This window comes from Oncorhynchus gorbuscha, linkage group LG14 (assembly GCF_021184085.1).
Source record: "Oncorhynchus gorbuscha isolate QuinsamMale2020 ecotype Even-year linkage group LG14, OgorEven_v1.0, whole genome shotgun sequence".
NCBI classification, from domain to species: Eukaryota; Metazoa; Chordata; class Actinopteri; order Salmoniformes; family Salmonidae; genus Oncorhynchus; species Oncorhynchus gorbuscha.
This window is the reverse complement of record NC_060186.1, coordinates 33,094,478-33,112,417: the sequence shown is the minus strand read 5'-3', so window position 1 is coordinate 33,112,417 and position 17,940 is coordinate 33,094,478. Positions and strand designations below refer to the sequence as shown.

Genomic DNA, 17,940 nt, shown 5'->3' with positions numbered 1-17,940 from the left:
TTTTTTTAAACACATAACTTTCAATGTTATACTAACAGGTGGTTGTCATGGTGAATAATCCAATAATAATTGGTATGACATGGCTCTCGGAACTCACTAAATGCAAATACTTGCAGATCAATAAAACGTCCCTGTAGATCTAATAAAAATTTAGAGGATTGGAGGATTCTAAAATAATATCTAAAGGGACTTTTATACAATTATAATGCAGGGTTAAAAATGAATGAACATATTTGTAGGGGTTGATACATTTTTCGTTAGGGCAAATCCGCTCTGTGGTATTGAGTTTGAAATGTAAAATGCAAAATGTAAGCTCCTTAGGGGGCTTTTTATAAGTATAATGCAGGGTTAATAATAATAATAATTGTTGGATAACAGCTCGGCTTGAAGTCGTGCACAATTCATTAATTTAGGTAGAGATACATTAGCGCCTTGGGACCCAAAATCATCCCTCTACCTCCCCCTTGCGGTGGTCTGGAGCAGTGTTTCCCAAATGTTTTATAGTCCCGTACCCTTTCAAACATTCAACCTCCAGCTGCGTACCCCCTCTAGCACCAGGGCCAGCGCACTCTCAAATGTTGTTTTTTTTGCCATCATTGTAAGCCTGCCACACCCACAATATACATTTATTAAACATAAGAATGAGTGTGAGTTTGTCATTACCTGGCTTGTGGGACGTGACAAAGAGCTTTTATAGGACCAGGGCACAATTAATAATCAATAATTTAGCTATTTATTTAAACTTGTGAATAAATCACCACGGGTTAATGAGAAGGGTGTGTTTGAAAGGATGCACATAACTCTGCAATGTTGGGTTGTATTGGAGAGATTCTCAGTCTTAGTTCATTTTCCACACAGCCTGTGCCTGTATTTAGTTTTCATGCCAGTGAAAGTCGAGAATTTCATGCCACTCTCACATACACTACCGTTCAAAAGTTTGGGGTCACTTAGAAATGTCCTTTTTTTATCCATTAAAATAACATCAAATGGATCAGAAATACAGTGTAGACATTGTTAATGTTGTAAATGACTATTGTAGCTGTAAATGGCAGATTATTTTTTCTATATAGGTGTACAGTAACCATTTCTAAGTGACCCCAAACTTTTGAACGGTAGTGTAGGTACGTGGTTGCAAAGGGCATCCGTGTCTTAACAGTGCGATTTGCCAATTCAGGATACTCTGAGTGCAGTCTGATCCAGAAATCTGGCAGTGGCTTCTGATTAAATTAAGTTTTCACAGAGCCGCTTGTTGCAATTTCAATGAGACTCTCCTGTTCAGATATCGGTAAGTGGACTGGAGGAAGGGCATGGAAGGGATAACAAATCCAGTTGTTTGTGTAATCCGTTTCGGGAAAGTACCTGCGTAACAGCACACCCAACTCACTCAGGTGCTTTGCTATATCACATTTGACATTGTATGTAATCTTGAGTTCATTTGCACACATAAAAATCATACAATGATGGAAGGACCTCTGTGTTGTTCTTCGTAATGCAGACAGAGGGGAGCTCCAACTTCTTAATCATAGCCTCAATTGTGTCCCGCACATTGAATATAGTTCCTAGATTCAGATCATTCAGGCGAGAAAAAACATCACCCAGATAGGCCAGTTGTGTGAGAAACTCGTCAGCATGCAAGCGGTCAGACAAGTGAAAATTTACATTTACAATAACTGGCACCGGAGGTAGCCAGGTATTCATCAGAACTGCATCTGTGAGTGGCCTGCATTCCCAGGTCTGGGTTGTGTCCCAAATGGCACTCTATTCCATTTATAGTACACAAGGGCCCTAGTAAAAAGCACTATAAAGGGAATAGGGTGCCATTTGGTATTCATCCCTGTTCTGCCCACTTAGCAAGACAAGCTGAATCAGCTGGCCTAAAAAAACACAACGTACTGTAAATGCTGACTAGCCTGCTCCAGTGGCGTAGGCAAAAAATTGCTGTGTGGCTGGGCATGAGTAAAAATGGCTGGACCAACATTTTCCAGTAAAAATACCACAACATATTTAAGTGAAAATTAGTGCAATCACATTGCATCATTTAACACAACGCAGAATAAATGCGACCAAGAAACACTACAAATTTCCCTTGGAAAACAAGCCCGTTATTAGGCCATTTGCCAAGTAGGCAGCACAACTACACAAGTTACATCCGCTTACAACCCCGCTGACAAAACTGGATGGCTTCCGTTTTGTTGTTTATTTTGTGATTATTTTGTTGTTTATTTTTACTATTTTTTCACAAAATGTATCTGCTATTATTTCTTACAACCAACAACAAATCTTGACCATCAGATCGGCAGTTACTTACCCCAAATCCGGCTTCTACTTAGACTCATCTGCCCTGGGCTCTTTCTGTAATTCCAACCCAAATCTCGGGCTACCCAAGAGGAAATGCCGGCGTTACAGAGGCAAGAGAGGGGACATCCTGGTGAGATTAAGGCAAAGGGAAAACCGGCCACCTCTTCCCTCCATTCTACTGGCTAAGTCACTTGACAATAAGATGGATGACCTCCGATCGTGGATTTGCTTGAAAGGGGACTCTTGGAACTGCAATATTCTTTGCTTTTCGGAAACATGTCTCTCAGACAAGATACGGCTATGGATTCTCCATTCACCGTGTGGACAGGACAGTGGAGTTGTGGAAATTGAAGGAGGGAGGGGTTTGCCTCTTCATCAACTCCAACTGGTGTACTAATTCCAGCACGGTGGAAGTGTCGACTCACTGTTCACCCTTCTTGGAATACCTGGTGGTCAAATGCCATCCCTTCTACCTCCCGGGGGAGTTTTCAGCTGTTATCGTGACTGCTGTATACATTCTACCTCAGGACAATAAAAATAACAAGCTGACGCTTAATGAACTGTACATGGCTATAAACAAGCAGGAAACCCTACATCCAGAGGCTTCCTTTCTGGTTGCCAGTGATTTTAATTTGGCGTCCCTAAGACACGTGATACCCAACATCCATCAACACATCTCCAATGCCACTAGGGGCGATGAAGTCCTAGACAACTGCTACTCTACCCACAAGCAAGCATACAAGGCCCCCCCCCCCCCCTCATCTGCCATTCGGCAAATCAGATCATGACTACGTACTCTTGCTTCCTGTTTACAAGCAGAAGCTGGAACAGGAAGTACCCGCAATTCGCTCCGTTGAGAAATGGTCACCAGAATCAGAGGGTATGCTACAGGACTGCTTTGCTAGCGTTGATTGGAATATGTTCCAAGACTCTGTCGATAACATCGACGAGCTAACCACCTCCGTCACCAGCTTCATTAGCAAATGCAGGGGGGGGGAGCTTCCCCAATCAAAAGCCCTGGATTAACAGAGTTTGGAGCAAAACTAAAGAGCAGGACTACCGCACACAGAGCTATCATAGACAACCCTGACTCTACGACCGAAGACAGGAATAACTACAAGAAGGCCCGCTATGACCTCCGCAGAGTCACCAAACGAGCAAAAGGACAATATAGGAATAAAGTGGAATTATAATACACAGGCTCCGACGCCCAACGCATGTGGCAGGGGCTAGAGTCCATTACTGATTACAAAGGAAGACCCAACCATGATCTGCCCAACCATGTCTCTCTACCAGACAAACTCAATGCACGCTTTGACAAAATTGAGCTGGATGTGAGGGCTGTCACCGACCCAGAGGACTGGGTGATCTCGTTCTCCGAGGCCGATGTGAGAAGGGTCTTTAAATCAGGTCAACACCCGCAAGGCCGTGGGCTCCAACAGTAGTCCAGCATGAGCAGATCAGCTGGCAGGCATATTCACGGTTTTCAACCTCTCCTTGTTCCAGTCTGTAATACCCACGTTTTAAAATGACCACAATCATCCCTGTTCCTAAGAACTCTAAGGGTTCATGCCACAATAATTACCGCCCTGTAGCACTCACTTCTATCATCTGAAGTGCTTTGAGTGGCTGGTAATCATAAACATTAACTCCACCATCCCAACCACCCTAGACCAACTCCAATTTGCATACCGCCACAATAGATCCATAGATGACGCAATCTCAATTGCTCTCCACACTGTCCTCACCCACCCAGATAGGCATTCCTCTTATGCGAGAATGCTGTTCATTGACTACAGCTTAGTGTTCAACACCATTATCCCCTCCAAGTTTAGGACTCTGAACACTTCCCTCTGCAACTGGATCCTGGACTACCTGACGGGTCAACCCTTAACACAAGGGCCCCACAGGGGTGTGTTCTTAGTCCCCTCCTGTACTCCCTGTTTACGACTGTGTGGACATGCACGATTCCAACATCATCATCAAGTTTGCTGACGACACGACGGTGGTAGGCCTGATCACCGGCAATGGTGCGTCAGCCTACATGGAGGTCTGTGACCTAGCAGTGTGGTGCCAGAGCAACAACTTCTCCCTCAACATCAGCAAGACGAAGGATCTGATCGTGGACTACAGGAAACGGGGGGCGAGCACATCCCCATCCACATCAACGGGGTGGCAGTGGAGCAGGTAGACAGCTTAAAGTTCCTCTATGTCCAAATCACTAAAGACTTAAAATGATCCAAGCACACACGCACAGTCGTGAAGAAGGCTCGACAGGACCTCTCCCCCTCAGGAGGTTGAAAAAGTTTGTCATGGTCCCTCAAATCCTGAAAAGGTTCTACAGCTGTACCACAAAACATATTGACTGGCTGCATCACTGCTTGGTATTGCAATAGCACCACCCTGGATCGCATAGCGCTATGCTACAGAGAGTTGTGCGGACAGCCTAGTACATCACTGGGGCCGAATTCCCTGCCATCCAGGACCTCGATATCAGGCGGTGTGAAAAGAAGGTCCAGAAAATTGTCAAAGACCCCAACCACCCAAGCCATACACTATTTTCTGTGCTGCCACATGGCAAGAGGTACCGGTCAGTGGTGACCTGTCATTCAGGGCCTGTTTTGGGCCCCATCTGTTTAGCTAAATATAAATAAATCAATATAATTGGTTTCTTTGCTGTCTGTCTTGTATGTTATTTTGGTATTGTGTCTCACATTAGTTTGCAAACAATGTAAAAAAAATATATTGAGTTATTGAAGTTAATACAATACAAACATGGTCTGTTTTTTGCTTTCTTGAGTAAGGAAGCTCCAAAATGCAGGTGTTTCAGCCTAGCTCAGGGCTTTCTGTGGTGGTGGGGCAGGCAGCGGAAAATACAGAGCATAGGGGTTGGTAATGTTCTCTAGTTGCACCGTGATTGGATCAGTGTTCTGTCATTATGTAACGGCAACATCTATGGGGAAAGCTTGAAAATTCATGCACCTTGGGTGCTGCCATGGTTACATTAGAAGTGCCCATCCAGGAAAGCTCAAGGTCATTGGCAACGTGAAATCACATTATACCTCCCATAGCTTTGATTGGACTGATCATGTCAACATCATACTCTCTAAACCTTAGGTAGCAAGCTAGACAAGCAGTCGTCATCATGAATCATGTCGACAATTTACTTGAAAATCCTGTTCAATCCTTGTCATATGAAGAGAAATTCTAGATAAAATGTATCGGTGCTCATTGGCCATTAACATTACACAAGGAAATCACAAATTCAACAATGAGTGGTTTGGAAGGAATCGGTGGCTAACTAAGCTTGCAAAGCAATCACAAGCCTGCTTCACATCTGTGTTTAAGGGTCTCTTTCTTTTCAAGCTTAAAAGGCTAAACATTAACATACAACACCATGGGCCAGAAAAGGTTGAATATATTGGACAATGAAGTCAATTCAGCATGACTTCTGCCGCGTTCAAAACAACTGGAAACTCTGAACTGGGAAATCTCAGACTTCAGTGAGTTCAAGACAACTGGGAAGTCTGAAAAAAAATTGCTCCCACTGGGAAAATACATTTTGAACGGTCATCCAACTCGGAATTCCAAGTCGGGAACTCGGACCTCTTTCTAGAGCTGCAACCTGAAGATCACTAACATCATGATTCTATATAGTTTTTCCCCCAGAGTTCCCAGTTGTCTTGAAAGCACCATAAATCCAGAGAATGCTAGACTTTGATGACAAAGTTTGATGACAACATTTACACACAAGAAGGACCGCCGCGTCCAAAAATGCTGCTGCATAATCACGTAATATGCCAGGGAGATATATCTGCTGTAGCTAAGAAAGTAATACTAAGTGTATTTTGTGTTGTAAGCTGTTAGTAGCCCATGTGCCTCACCTTAATAATTTGGCCCCTTTCTCCCCTCTTAATTTAGCCTACTTTCCTGACATGGTGGTGCACATGTAGCCTATAGTCTGTTTTAGAGAAAGGTAATCATTGCATTTTGTAAGAGCTTTCATTGTCTGCTTATATGCCCCCTTTAATTATCCTACGGTTCTGACTTGGTGTACAGGGAGAATACTGTAAGAACGGCCCATGTTCTGAATGTTCTGTCGCTGTAGATTTAAATAAATGCTGAACAAATTATTATATATTGACTACGTCCGTCCTCTTTCTCATTAATGTCTCTAAGAGTGCCTCTTACCCGCTCGCCATTCCCTTATGCCATAGTTTGTACATCTCAATTGCCATAGTTTGTACATCTCAATTGTCAGTCGAAATCACATTTGTTTAAGCAAGTCAACCATATCAGCTGTTTTTTTAAATGCAGTACATGAGGCTGAATGAACTGTTTACTGCAAGACAAGGCTCCGCTGATAGCCAGGAGTAGGATTCACTCCATGGTGCTGAAAAGAAAGCTCTGCCGTTGGGACAGCTTTACGTAGGCCCTAACAGTTTGTTGGCACCGTTTGTCACCGTTATAGTGGAATGAATGTATTGTTTAATGTTGTTTTGTCTAGTGATTTTGCTGGCATCGATCCCCCAAAAAATTGGGGGAGTTTGCCTCATCAACATTTACATACTAAAATCGCTACGAGTACCGATGCATCAAGTCTGACACCAACAGGCTCTTGAACAGCTTCTATCCCCAAGCAATACAACTGATAAATAGCTAATTACCTTGTATCTTTATTGACCTTTAATTACAACATTTGCACTGTCTCTATACACTCTCACATGGCCCTACACACTCACACACACTCTCACTCTAACATACACAAACACTCAGTCCATAATTTCCTCACTCACACATAATATGCACACACATTTATACTGACTCTACACACCTGTACACCCACTCACATGCAAGCTCTTGCTACGCTGTTTCTTATATTCTGTAGCCTAGTCCCCTTACCCTACCTCCATCACTCCAGGAGCCCTGCATATTTAAGTATGGTATTGGAGCGGACTATTTCCTGTATATGGTATGCTTACTTACTTACTTTATTGTGCATTTCAGATTTCTTATTTCTCATATTTATTTTCAAGTAATACATTGTTATTGACTATTGCGTGGTTGCCTTCTGAGTTTGCAAGAAAGACATTTCACTGTACTTGCGCATGTGACATTAAAACTTTACTGTCCGAGTCAAACACTTAAAACACAAACATAATGAAATAGGCTACACAACATCAGAGGCGCGGCTTGAGATCCATGTTAGGGGAAGCAGCTTAGCCCCCGCTAGAGGAAAACATTTTAAGAGGATCCTGGAAAAAATATGCCTTTTATAAAACACATTTCATGCAATTCTATGACGTATTACATGTATGGAATTATCATCAGAATCCTTAATAATAGACATACTACAAAAATTACAGGGTAGGCCTAATCTGCTGATACTGACAAATTAATTGAGGTAATATGTACATGAATGTAGAGTTTTTAAAGTGACTATGCATAGATAACAACAGAGAGTAGCAGAAGAGTAAAAGGAGGGGGGGCAATACAAATAGTCTGGGTAGCCATTTGATTAGATGTTCAGGAGTCTTATGGCTTGGGGGTAGAAGCTGTTTAGAAGCCTCTTGGAACTAGACTTACGGAACCAAGCTCTGGTACCGCTTGCCGTGCGGTAGCAGAGAGAACAGTCTATGAATAGAGTGGCTGGATTCTTTGACATTTTTTAGGGCCTTCCTGACACCGCCTTGTATAGAGGTCCTGGATAGCAGGAAGCTTCGGCCGTACACACTACCCTCTGTAGTGCCTTGCCGAGCAGTTGCCATTCCAGGCAGTGATGCAACCAGCCAGGATGCTCTTGATGGTGCAGCTGTAGAACCTTTTGAGGATCTGAGGACCCATGCCAAATATTTTCAGTTTCCTGAGAGGGAATAGGTTTGGTCGTGCCCTCTTCACGACTGTCTTGGTGTGCTTGGACCATGTTAATTTGTTGGTGATGTGGACACCAGGGAACTTGAAGCTCTCAACCTGCTCCACTGCAGCCCGTCGATTAGAATGGGAGCATGCTCAGTCCTCATTTTCCTGTAGTCCACAATCATCTCCTTTTTCTTGATGTAGTTAATAATAATAATAATAATATAATAATAATAATAATATATGCCATTTAGCAGACGCTTTTATCCAAAGCGACTTACAGTCATGTGTGCATACATTCTACGTATGGGTGGTCCCGGGGATCGAACACACTACCCTGGCGTTACAAGCGCCATGCTCTACCAGCTGAGCTACACAGGACCATGAGGGAGAGGTTGTTGTTCTGGCGCCACACGGCCAGGTCTCTGAACCCCTCCCTATAGGCTGTCTCGTTGTTGTCAGTGATCAGGCCTACCACTGTTGTGTCATCGGCAAACTTAATGATTGGAGTCGTGGGAGTAGAGGAAAGAACTGAGAATACAATGTGGAGGTGCTCCTTTGTTGAGGATCAGCATGGCGGATGTGCCATCAGCATGGCAGCCTTGTCAGTAAGTCCAGGATCCAGTTGCAGAGGGAGGTGTTTAGTTCCCAGGTCCGTAGCTTATTGATGAGCTTTGAGGGCACAATGGTGTTGAAAGCTGAGCTGTAGTCAATGAATAGCATTCTCACATAGGTGTTCCTTTTGTCCAGGTGGGAAAGGGCAGTGTGGAGTGCAATAGAGATTGCATCATCTGTGGATCTGTTAGGGCGGTATGCAAATTGGTGTGTGTCTAGGGTTTCTGGGATAATGGTGTTGATGTGTGCCATGACTAGCTTTTCAAAGCTCTTCATGGCTATAGACGTAAGAGCTACGGGTCGGTAGTCATTTCGACAGGTTACCTCAGTGTTCTTGGGCACAGGGACTATGGTGGTCTGCTTGAAACATGTTGGTATTACAGACTCGGACAGGGAGAGGTTGAAAATGTCAGTGAAGACACTTGCCAGTTGGTCAGTGCATGCTCGCAGTACACGTCCTGGTAATCCGTCTGGCCCTGCGGCCTTGTAAAATGTTGACCTGTTTAAAGGTATTACTCACATCGGCTGCAGATTGTGTACAGAGTGTGATATCACACAGTCGTCCAAAACAGCAGGTGCTCTCATGCATGTTTCAGTGTTATTTGCCTCGAAGCGAGAATAGAAGTGGTTTAGCTTGTCTGTTAGGTCTGTATCACTGGGCTGCTCTCAGCTGTGCTTCCCTTTGTAGTCTGTAATGGTTTGCAAGCCCTGCCACATCCGATTAGCGTCGGAGCCAGATCTTAGTCCTGTGTTGACACTTTGCCTGTTTGATGATTCGCTAAGCTAAATTCTAGCTATATTTGTTGACACCATACAATGCATTCTGGTTGTCATGTGAACATTTATCAGACCAAATATGTTATAACAAAACGAGGTGAAGGGATAATTCACTCAACTGACTTAAATTGTAACTTTTGTTACTCAGGGTTGACAGCTCAAACCCCCTTTCCAGGGGTTTTATTTAGCTTATAAACTTTTCCTTTGTTTGGCCCCCATTTATTGATAAATCCTCTATTATAGTAATATTTTCTGCCTTCTTCAACTTTGACTTTGTTTATTTGCATCTTATAGTGAATGGCATTCTGGGATTAGGGAGTTTTCACTTGTCAAGCATAAAAAAACATGGCTGCCATAATAAAGAACATATCTGCTGTTAGCTTACCTCTTTTCGAAACAATATTATATTTCCTTGTGCTCACCAGAGATGTGGTACATTATAAACAAGTCTAGCTGTTAGGTCGCTAACTTACATTTTGTTTTTTGTCAGCACAACCTGCTATTTTGACTGGTTTATGAAATTAGTTTGGCTGTGGATGTTTTCTGTGTGATGTTTAGATGCTGAAGTTCGCATTTATCTTTTACAACACCTTCATTTCCCCATCAATACAAACATTGTTTCGATGCTTTTCAGACAACAATCCTGTTCAGACACGTTTAGACACTCAACTGTCACCAAATTGTACCACTAATCAGTAGATGACTTCCATATTTTGATATGGTAATACGGTATGTTTGTGCATGTGTGTGCATGTGTTTGGTTCCAACTCACCCAGCAGGTGTTTAAGGACAGCCTGGTTCTGGTCCCAGATGCTGTTAAAGGTGCTCCAGCGAGAGCGTCCATCAGGGAGGGGGTTCTTGCGGACCCAGCCCCCGCAGGCATACTGGTAGAAGTCTTGGCAGGGGTCGGCGCTGCGGTCCAGGGCCTCTACGATCTTACTGGCCACCGTAATACAGGCCTCGGTCAGACACAGGCTCCGCGCTGGGTCTGGTGTCAAGGTAGAAAAACAGAATTCTGTAATGCTTTATGAAGCCTGCTGGTATAATGCTTCATGATGTTGTTATAATGTATTGTCACAAGACTTTTGTCACAAGCATGTACGGCCCCATAATGTCTTAATAATCATTCGTCACGATACTGCTAAACACCAGCCAGTTGAAATGTTGATACACAGAGAGACCATAACATATTATAAGCCGTATTATAAAGATGTAACACATGTGTGTATGTGCTCATGTATGAGTGTGTATTTGCATGCATGCGTGTGTGCGTGTAACCAAAAGCCTCTCACCTTTGTTGTAGCGTATGCCCAGTGTGACGGCACATCCGAACAGGGCGAGGAGAGAGGCAAGCAGCACGCCAGCCAGCACCACCTCCATCTGCGTCCTCCTGCCCAGGGGACTGAGGAGCTGGATGCCGCCCTTCCGGAAGCCAACCTGTGGAAATACATGAGTCAGAGACAGAAGAGAGGATGGGATGGGATGACATCACATCACAAGTACCACAGACATAGCCAAGAGGGCCTCCATTCATGCAGAACTGTGGTGGAGTTCTAACACTCCCTGCACATGTCACATATACCAAAATCCCCATTGGAGACCGGGGTTTGATTCCTGTGTTCACCCTTCCTACAGTTTTTTCCCACCTGCCTGAATATATAAAAAAAATATATATACACATTTTAAGCCTCCATTCCTCTTTCCGAGTGACTTTCTAATGAATGAAATACCGCTATGAGGTTAATCTCAGAACCGAGAACCCAATTTCGCATGATCACTGGCCAGCTCTCGATTTGGCATTCACTCTGTCACGAGGTACTACCATGAAGTATCAATTTAGTGTGGTTTAAAAAAAATGTAAACAATAACATTGTTTTGCACTTAGTAAGGGAGGATGTGGGGGTTGAACCCCGGTCTCAGGTGGGGATTAAAAATAAATATGAAATTACTGACACTAACTTTGCTGATAGCTACTTTATTGAGGAACAATTAACTTACTATAACTGAGCTATGTAGTTGTCCCACCTATGTCACACCCTGATCGGTTTCACCTGTCTTTGTGCTTGTCTCCAACCCCCCAGGTGTCGCCCATCTTCCCCATTATCCCCTTTCATTTATATCTGTGTTCTCTGTTGCTAGTTCGTCTTGTCAGGTCTTACCAGCGTGTTTCCCATTTTCTCAAGTTTCTGTTTCCTAGTTTCCCCGGTTCTGACTATTCTGCCTGCCCTGACCCCGAGCCTGCCTGCCGTTCTGTACCTTACTGACTCTGCCCTGGATTACGGACCTCTGCCTGCCCTTGACCTGTCTTTTGCCTTCCCGCTGTTTGGGTCAATAACCATCTGTGATTCTAGCTGTCTGTATCTGGGTCTTATCGTGAGTTCTGATAACCTAGCCGTCTTAAGAAGAATGCACTAACTGTAAGCTGCTCTGGATAAGAGTGTCTGCTAAATTACTAAAATGTCAATTTAAAATGGGGTAGCATACAGTATGTGACTCAGAGACTGACATTAGAGTCTGAAAGATACCTCCTAATCGCATAAGCCAAGAGTATTTTTTTGGTTGCACGAACATTATGATCACTTGCCTGAAAATGTAAATGAGCTATTTACACCCAGAAGTGCCATATACACTAAGTATACCAAACATTAAGACCACATTCCTAATATTGGGTTCCACAATCCATGTCTCAATTGTCTGAAGGCTAAAAAATCATTCTTTAACCTGTCTCCTCCCCTTCAATCTACACTGATTGAAGAGGATTTGACAAGTGACATAAATAAGGGATTATAGCTTTCACCTTGATTCACCTGGTCAGTCTATGTCATGGAAAGAGCACGTGTTCTTAATGTTTTGGAATTGTATTTGTATTTTGGTTGTTATCAGTAAAACAATTCTCAGAGCAGACTCAACTTTCCCAACTGCCATAAATGCTATGAATTGGTTCACTTGAACAATGAGGAGGAACCAGACATTTCAGTTTAAGGCTATTGGAATTCTTTGCCGTTTGGTTTTAACTTGTTTTATTACCTGCCCAATGGGACAACCACAGAGCAGGCTCATCTTGCTCAACTGCTCAAGGTCAATTGCTACGGGCAATAAGGCAACCCTCAATGGCAATCCCTGTTACTAGCCAGGAGCGATACCGCTGGACCACAGGCTCTGCACACATTACATGTCTAAAGGTAATGTGCTACTACTGTTCATCTGCAGTAATAATCAACTGAACCTTCTACACACTTTTCCTCAGACAATAATGTCCTCTTTAAAATCAGTACTGTACATCTATGTGTCACTGGGCTTTGTCATCTATGATGACACTTATTTCTGACTGTTTACAATGACGTTTCAGGGACCAAATTCAAGAGAAAGCAAGAGAGAGACATGACAAATCCATTGTTCACAAATCCATTGTTCTTCCTTTTTTATGGTTTCCCACATAACATCATACTTTGATTAAGTATTTTGTTTCTCATTGTTGGGCTAATAGAACAGGAGTTTAAGCCCAGATTCTGTGTAGTAATGCTCCGGGGTGAAGTTTCCCCTAGGTACCTTAGCCATTAGTGGGGAAAATGAAAAACTGACCCATGATCGGCGTACAAGTCGAATTCACCCTAATCCTATAATAACACACTGACATTGTGTGGCCTCTCCATTTTCATTGACCTCTGACCCCCACACATCAACCAATGAGCTCAGACTGACCTCCACACTGTCCGGAGACATGCCTCCATCGGCTGGGTTTTCTGCCGCCTCCTCCTCCTCCTCAAATGTTGCGCGCTTGTAGCTGGACATCTGCATGGGGAAGAAAGGAAGAAAAGCGTTCGCATCAATAAAAATAGAAGATAAATAAAAAAAATAAGAGAAAGAGAGTAAGCAGTACAGAGAAGTTACAGGACATCACAGCAGTACAGACTTGGAATGAAGGAATGTATTAGAGAAAACAACCAGGCCACACATGAGAGAGAGGGAGAAGAATAGAAAAAGGAGAGAGATCCCCCTGGGGTTTCTCATCCCTGCCATTCCGTCACACTGCATTACCCCCTCTTCACACACTAAGGTGTGTGTGTTTAGTGATGGAAAACAGAACACAGGAGTATGTGTTTGTGTGTCCTGATCTTGATGCGTTTTGTGAAACTTTGATGATTGTCATTTCTGTCCTTTGTAGAATGATAATCATGTGAATACTACATCTTTGTAACATGGCCCCCTTATGAGTGGCCCCTGAGCTGAGCCAGACACCCCCCACTCAGAACAGAGCTGCAGACTAAATACAGGAGCGTCAGGGGATGGATACAAATCCTTGTGTTTAATTAACCTTCTCAGGTTATAACATACCACACGCACAAGCACGACATACACACAGTGTTTATTTAACAATGGATAACTACAATAATGTTTGAGTTACACAGGCAAATCTAAATAACTTCCTCATGCATGGTTAGGTTCATTTCATGGTGACAGGGGGCAGTATTTTCACAGATCTTCCCGTCCTCAATTTTTTTGATTATTTACGTTAAAAAATACCTAAAGTTGTATTACAAAAGTAGTTTGAAATGTTTTGACAAAGTTTACAGGTAACTTTTGAGATATTTTGTAGTCACGTTGCACAAGTTGGAACCGGTGTTTTGCTGGATCAAACGTGCCAAATAAATGGACATTTTGGATATATATCGAAGGAATTAATCGAACAAAAGGACCATTTGTGATGTTTATGGGACATATTGGAGTGCCAACAAAAGAAGCTCGTCAAAGGTAAGGCATGAATTATTTTTATTTCTGTGTTTTGCGTCGCGCCAGCAGGGTTGAAATATGCTTTCTCTCTTTGTTTAAGGAGGTGCTACCCTCAGATAATAGCATTGTTTGCTTTCGTCTGAAAAGCCTTTTTGAAATCTGACATGTTGGCTGGATTCACAACAAGTGTAGCTTTAATTTGGATTCTTACATGTGTGATTTCATAAAAGTCAGATTTTTATAGTAATTTATTTGAATTTGGCGCTCTGCATTTTCACCGGCTTTTGGCCAGGTGGGACGCTAGCGTCCCACATAACCCAGAGGTTAGAAACAACTAAAGTTAAGACAACATAATAATTCAAAGCAGAAGTGTTAGAAATTAAACAAATTCATTGGACCAGCGCCGGAGCGAAAATGACGGAGTGAATGGTAGCCATACAGAAAGTTCGCCATCAAAGTAGAAAAGAAAACACAACCGTAGTGTATTTCAGCTAACTACTCAAACACATAGCATAACTGTTTTACTGCCATTCTTTTTATTTAAATGTGTTGAATGGTCTAATGCACTGGTCTAATGAATGTGTTTGTTTTCGAATGCTCAGCATGGAATTATTACGTTGCGTTAACCTTCATTATTTTAAACCTTTAACCTTTAAACATTAACGGTCTTCTGTGAATACAAACATCGTTGCATAGAAACACCAGCGTGCTCCTCACCAAAGCCCTTAACATACCACATACCTCTGCCAGTTAAAAGCACTCTCCTCATCACAGATAACTCCATAACAGTCTCTGTATGACACTAATTCTATGAATGCCCTCATGCTAGACTGGCTTGTATGGAAGACGAGCTCGGGGATGACATTCCAAACAATGAACTTCCCGAATCATCATAACAACATTCTCTCTAAAGGTAAATGTTAGGTTCCATCTGTGACCTGTTCCAACTTTCAACCCTTTTAGATCCTACAGTGGGGAAGGTCGTAATGGGCCGTTGTCTCCATGAGAACATTACTCATCAACAAGCCTCAGAAAGAGCACACTGACATAAGCACAACGTGTCCCTTCAGAAGGCAGTTTGGAAACACTTCCCTGTAAGAACCATTCCAGCTGGCAGAATTTGGAACGTGGTGTCTTCATGACAACATTTTCTGGTTGAAAAGAAACCATATAAACAACGTGGGAAAATCCCTTGAGACACACGCTTGCACACTAACAGACCCACACACACACACTTGCACGCAAAGTACTCTCTGTATGACTTTTCTAATAGGCTACTCTCAAAGTCTTCCTTTCATCCACCCACATCACACTGACCATGTTCCTCTCTCCTTTACACCCCCCCACTACTCGTTTCCTCCTATCCAATCCAAAGCCATCACCACAAAATAGACTAGCTTTCTAGGAATCATGTGAGTTCTATTCATGGCATTTCTATCTACAATATTCAGTACGCTGCGTTCTCCTGATCACGACCCAGCTAGGAAAAGGATGTATGCCTGGTAAACCTTGGTCTCTTCCAACAGCCACTTCCTCTATGAGTCCATAAACAAACTCCCATACTATAGATACTGAGCACACTTCATGTCCCTAGCTAGTGGGTATATTGTTATCACATCTTAAAACTGTGACTTGGTATAAGACCCAGGCTACGTACCAAATTACACCCTTTTATCTATTTAGTGCACTACTTTGACCAGAGCCCATCGGGGTCTGGTTTAGAGATTGACTGATTATGATTTTTCAACGCCGATACCGATATCGATTATTGGAGGACCAAAAAAAGCAGATACCGATTAAAATCGGCTGATTTTTATTTATATATTTGTAATAATGGCAATTACAACAATACTGAATGAACACTTAATTAACTTAATATAATACATAAATAAAATCTATTTAGTCTCAAATAAATATTGAAACATGTTCAATTTGGTTTAAATAATGCAAAGACACAGTGTTGGAACTGAAAGTAAAAGTGCAAAGCGCTGTGCTCCAACCATTTTTTTATTTATTTATTTTTCACCTTTATTTAACCAGGTAGGCTAGTTGAGAACAAGTTCTCATTTGCAACTGCGACCTGGCCAAGATAAGCAGTGTGAACAGACAACAAAGAGTTACACATGGAGTAAACAATTAACAAGTCAATAACACAGTAGAAAAAAATGGGCAGTCTATATACAATGTGTGCAAAAGGCATGAGGAGGTAGGCGAATAATACAATTTTGCAGATTAACACTGGAATGATAAATGATCAGATGGTCATGTACAGGTAGAGATATTGGTGTGCAAAAGAGCAGAAAAGTAAATAAATAAAAAACAGTATAAAAACAGTATGGGAATGAGGTAGGTGAAAATGGGTGGGCTATTTACCAATAGACTATGTACAGCTGCAGCGATCAGTTAGCTGCTCGGATAGCTGATGTTTGAAGTTGGTGAGGGAGATAAAAGTCTCCAACTTCAGCGATTTTTGCAGTTCGTTCCAGTCACAGGCAGCAGAGAACTGGAACGAAAGGCGGCCAAATGAGGTGTTGGCTTTAGGGATGATCAGTGAGATAGCACGCGCTCCAGCAGGTGTACGGGTGGGTGTTGCCATCGTGACCAGTGAACTGAGATAAGGCGGAGCTTTACCTAGCATGGACTTGTAGATGACCTGGAGCCAGTGGGTCTGGCGACGAATATGTAGTGAGGGCCAGCCGACTAGAGCATACATTGCGAAGAGCTGCTGGCAAACACAGGAAAGTGTGGTTTGAATGAATGATTACGAGCTTGCTGCTGCCAACCACCACGCAGTCAGACTGCTCTATCAAATATAAAATCATAGACTTAATTATAATATAATAAAAAACACACAGAAATATGAGCCTTAGGTCATTAACATGGTCAAATCCGGAAACTACAATTTCGAAAACAAAATGTTTATTCTTTCAGTGAAATACGGAACCGTTCCGTATTTTATCGAACGGGTGACATCCATAAGTCTAAATATTGCTGTTACATTGCACAACCTTCAATGTTATGTAATCATTATGTAAAATTCTGGCAATATAATTACGATCTTTGTTAGGAAGAAATGGTCTTCACACAGTTCACACTTGTAACGAGCCAAGCAGCCCAAACTGCTGCATATACCCTTACTCTGCTTGCACAGAATTCAAGAGAAGTGGCACAATTTCCCTAATTAATATTGCCTGCTAACATTAATTTATTTGAGCTAAATATGCAGGTTTTAAAAAAAAATACTATACTTTTGTATATTTTAAGAAAGGCATTGATTTTAAGAAAGGCATTGATGTTTATGGTTAGTACATTGGTGCAACGACAGTGCTTTTTTCACGAATGCGTGTGTTAAATCATCACCCGTTTGGCGAAGTAGGCTGTGATTCGATGCTAAATTAACAGGCACCGCATTCATTATTCGCAACGCAGGACAAGCTAGTTAAACTAGTAATATCACACAACCATGTGTAGTTAACTGGTGATTATGTTAAGATTGATTGTTTTTTATAAGATAAATGTAATGCTAGCTAGCAACTTAACTTGGCTCCTTGCTGCACTCACATAACAGGTGGTCAGCCTGCCACATAGTTTCCTCGTGGAGTGCAATGTGATTGGCCATAATCGGCGTCCAAAAATGCTGATTACCGATTGTTATGAAAACTT

General features: G+C 42.4%; 1 protein-coding gene across 5 annotated transcripts in view; it reads right to left on the bottom strand.

Moving 5' to 3' along the window:
- LOC123994812 (endothelin-converting enzyme 2-like) overlaps positions 1-17,940 on the bottom strand; it is a 103,703-nt gene that overhangs the window by 60,501 nt on the left and 25,262 nt on the right. For all 5 annotated transcript variants that reach the window (XM_046297817.1, XM_046297818.1, XM_046297820.1 and 2 more), the window contains 3 exons: positions 13,249-13,338; positions 10,839-10,983; positions 10,319-10,534 (listed from right to left, as the gene is read on the bottom strand). In XM_046297817.1, coding sequence (XP_046153773.1) covers positions 10,319-10,534; positions 10,839-10,983; positions 13,249-13,338 — 451 coding nt within the window. The remainder of the gene's footprint in view (positions 1-10,318; positions 10,535-10,838; positions 10,984-13,248; positions 13,339-17,940) is intronic.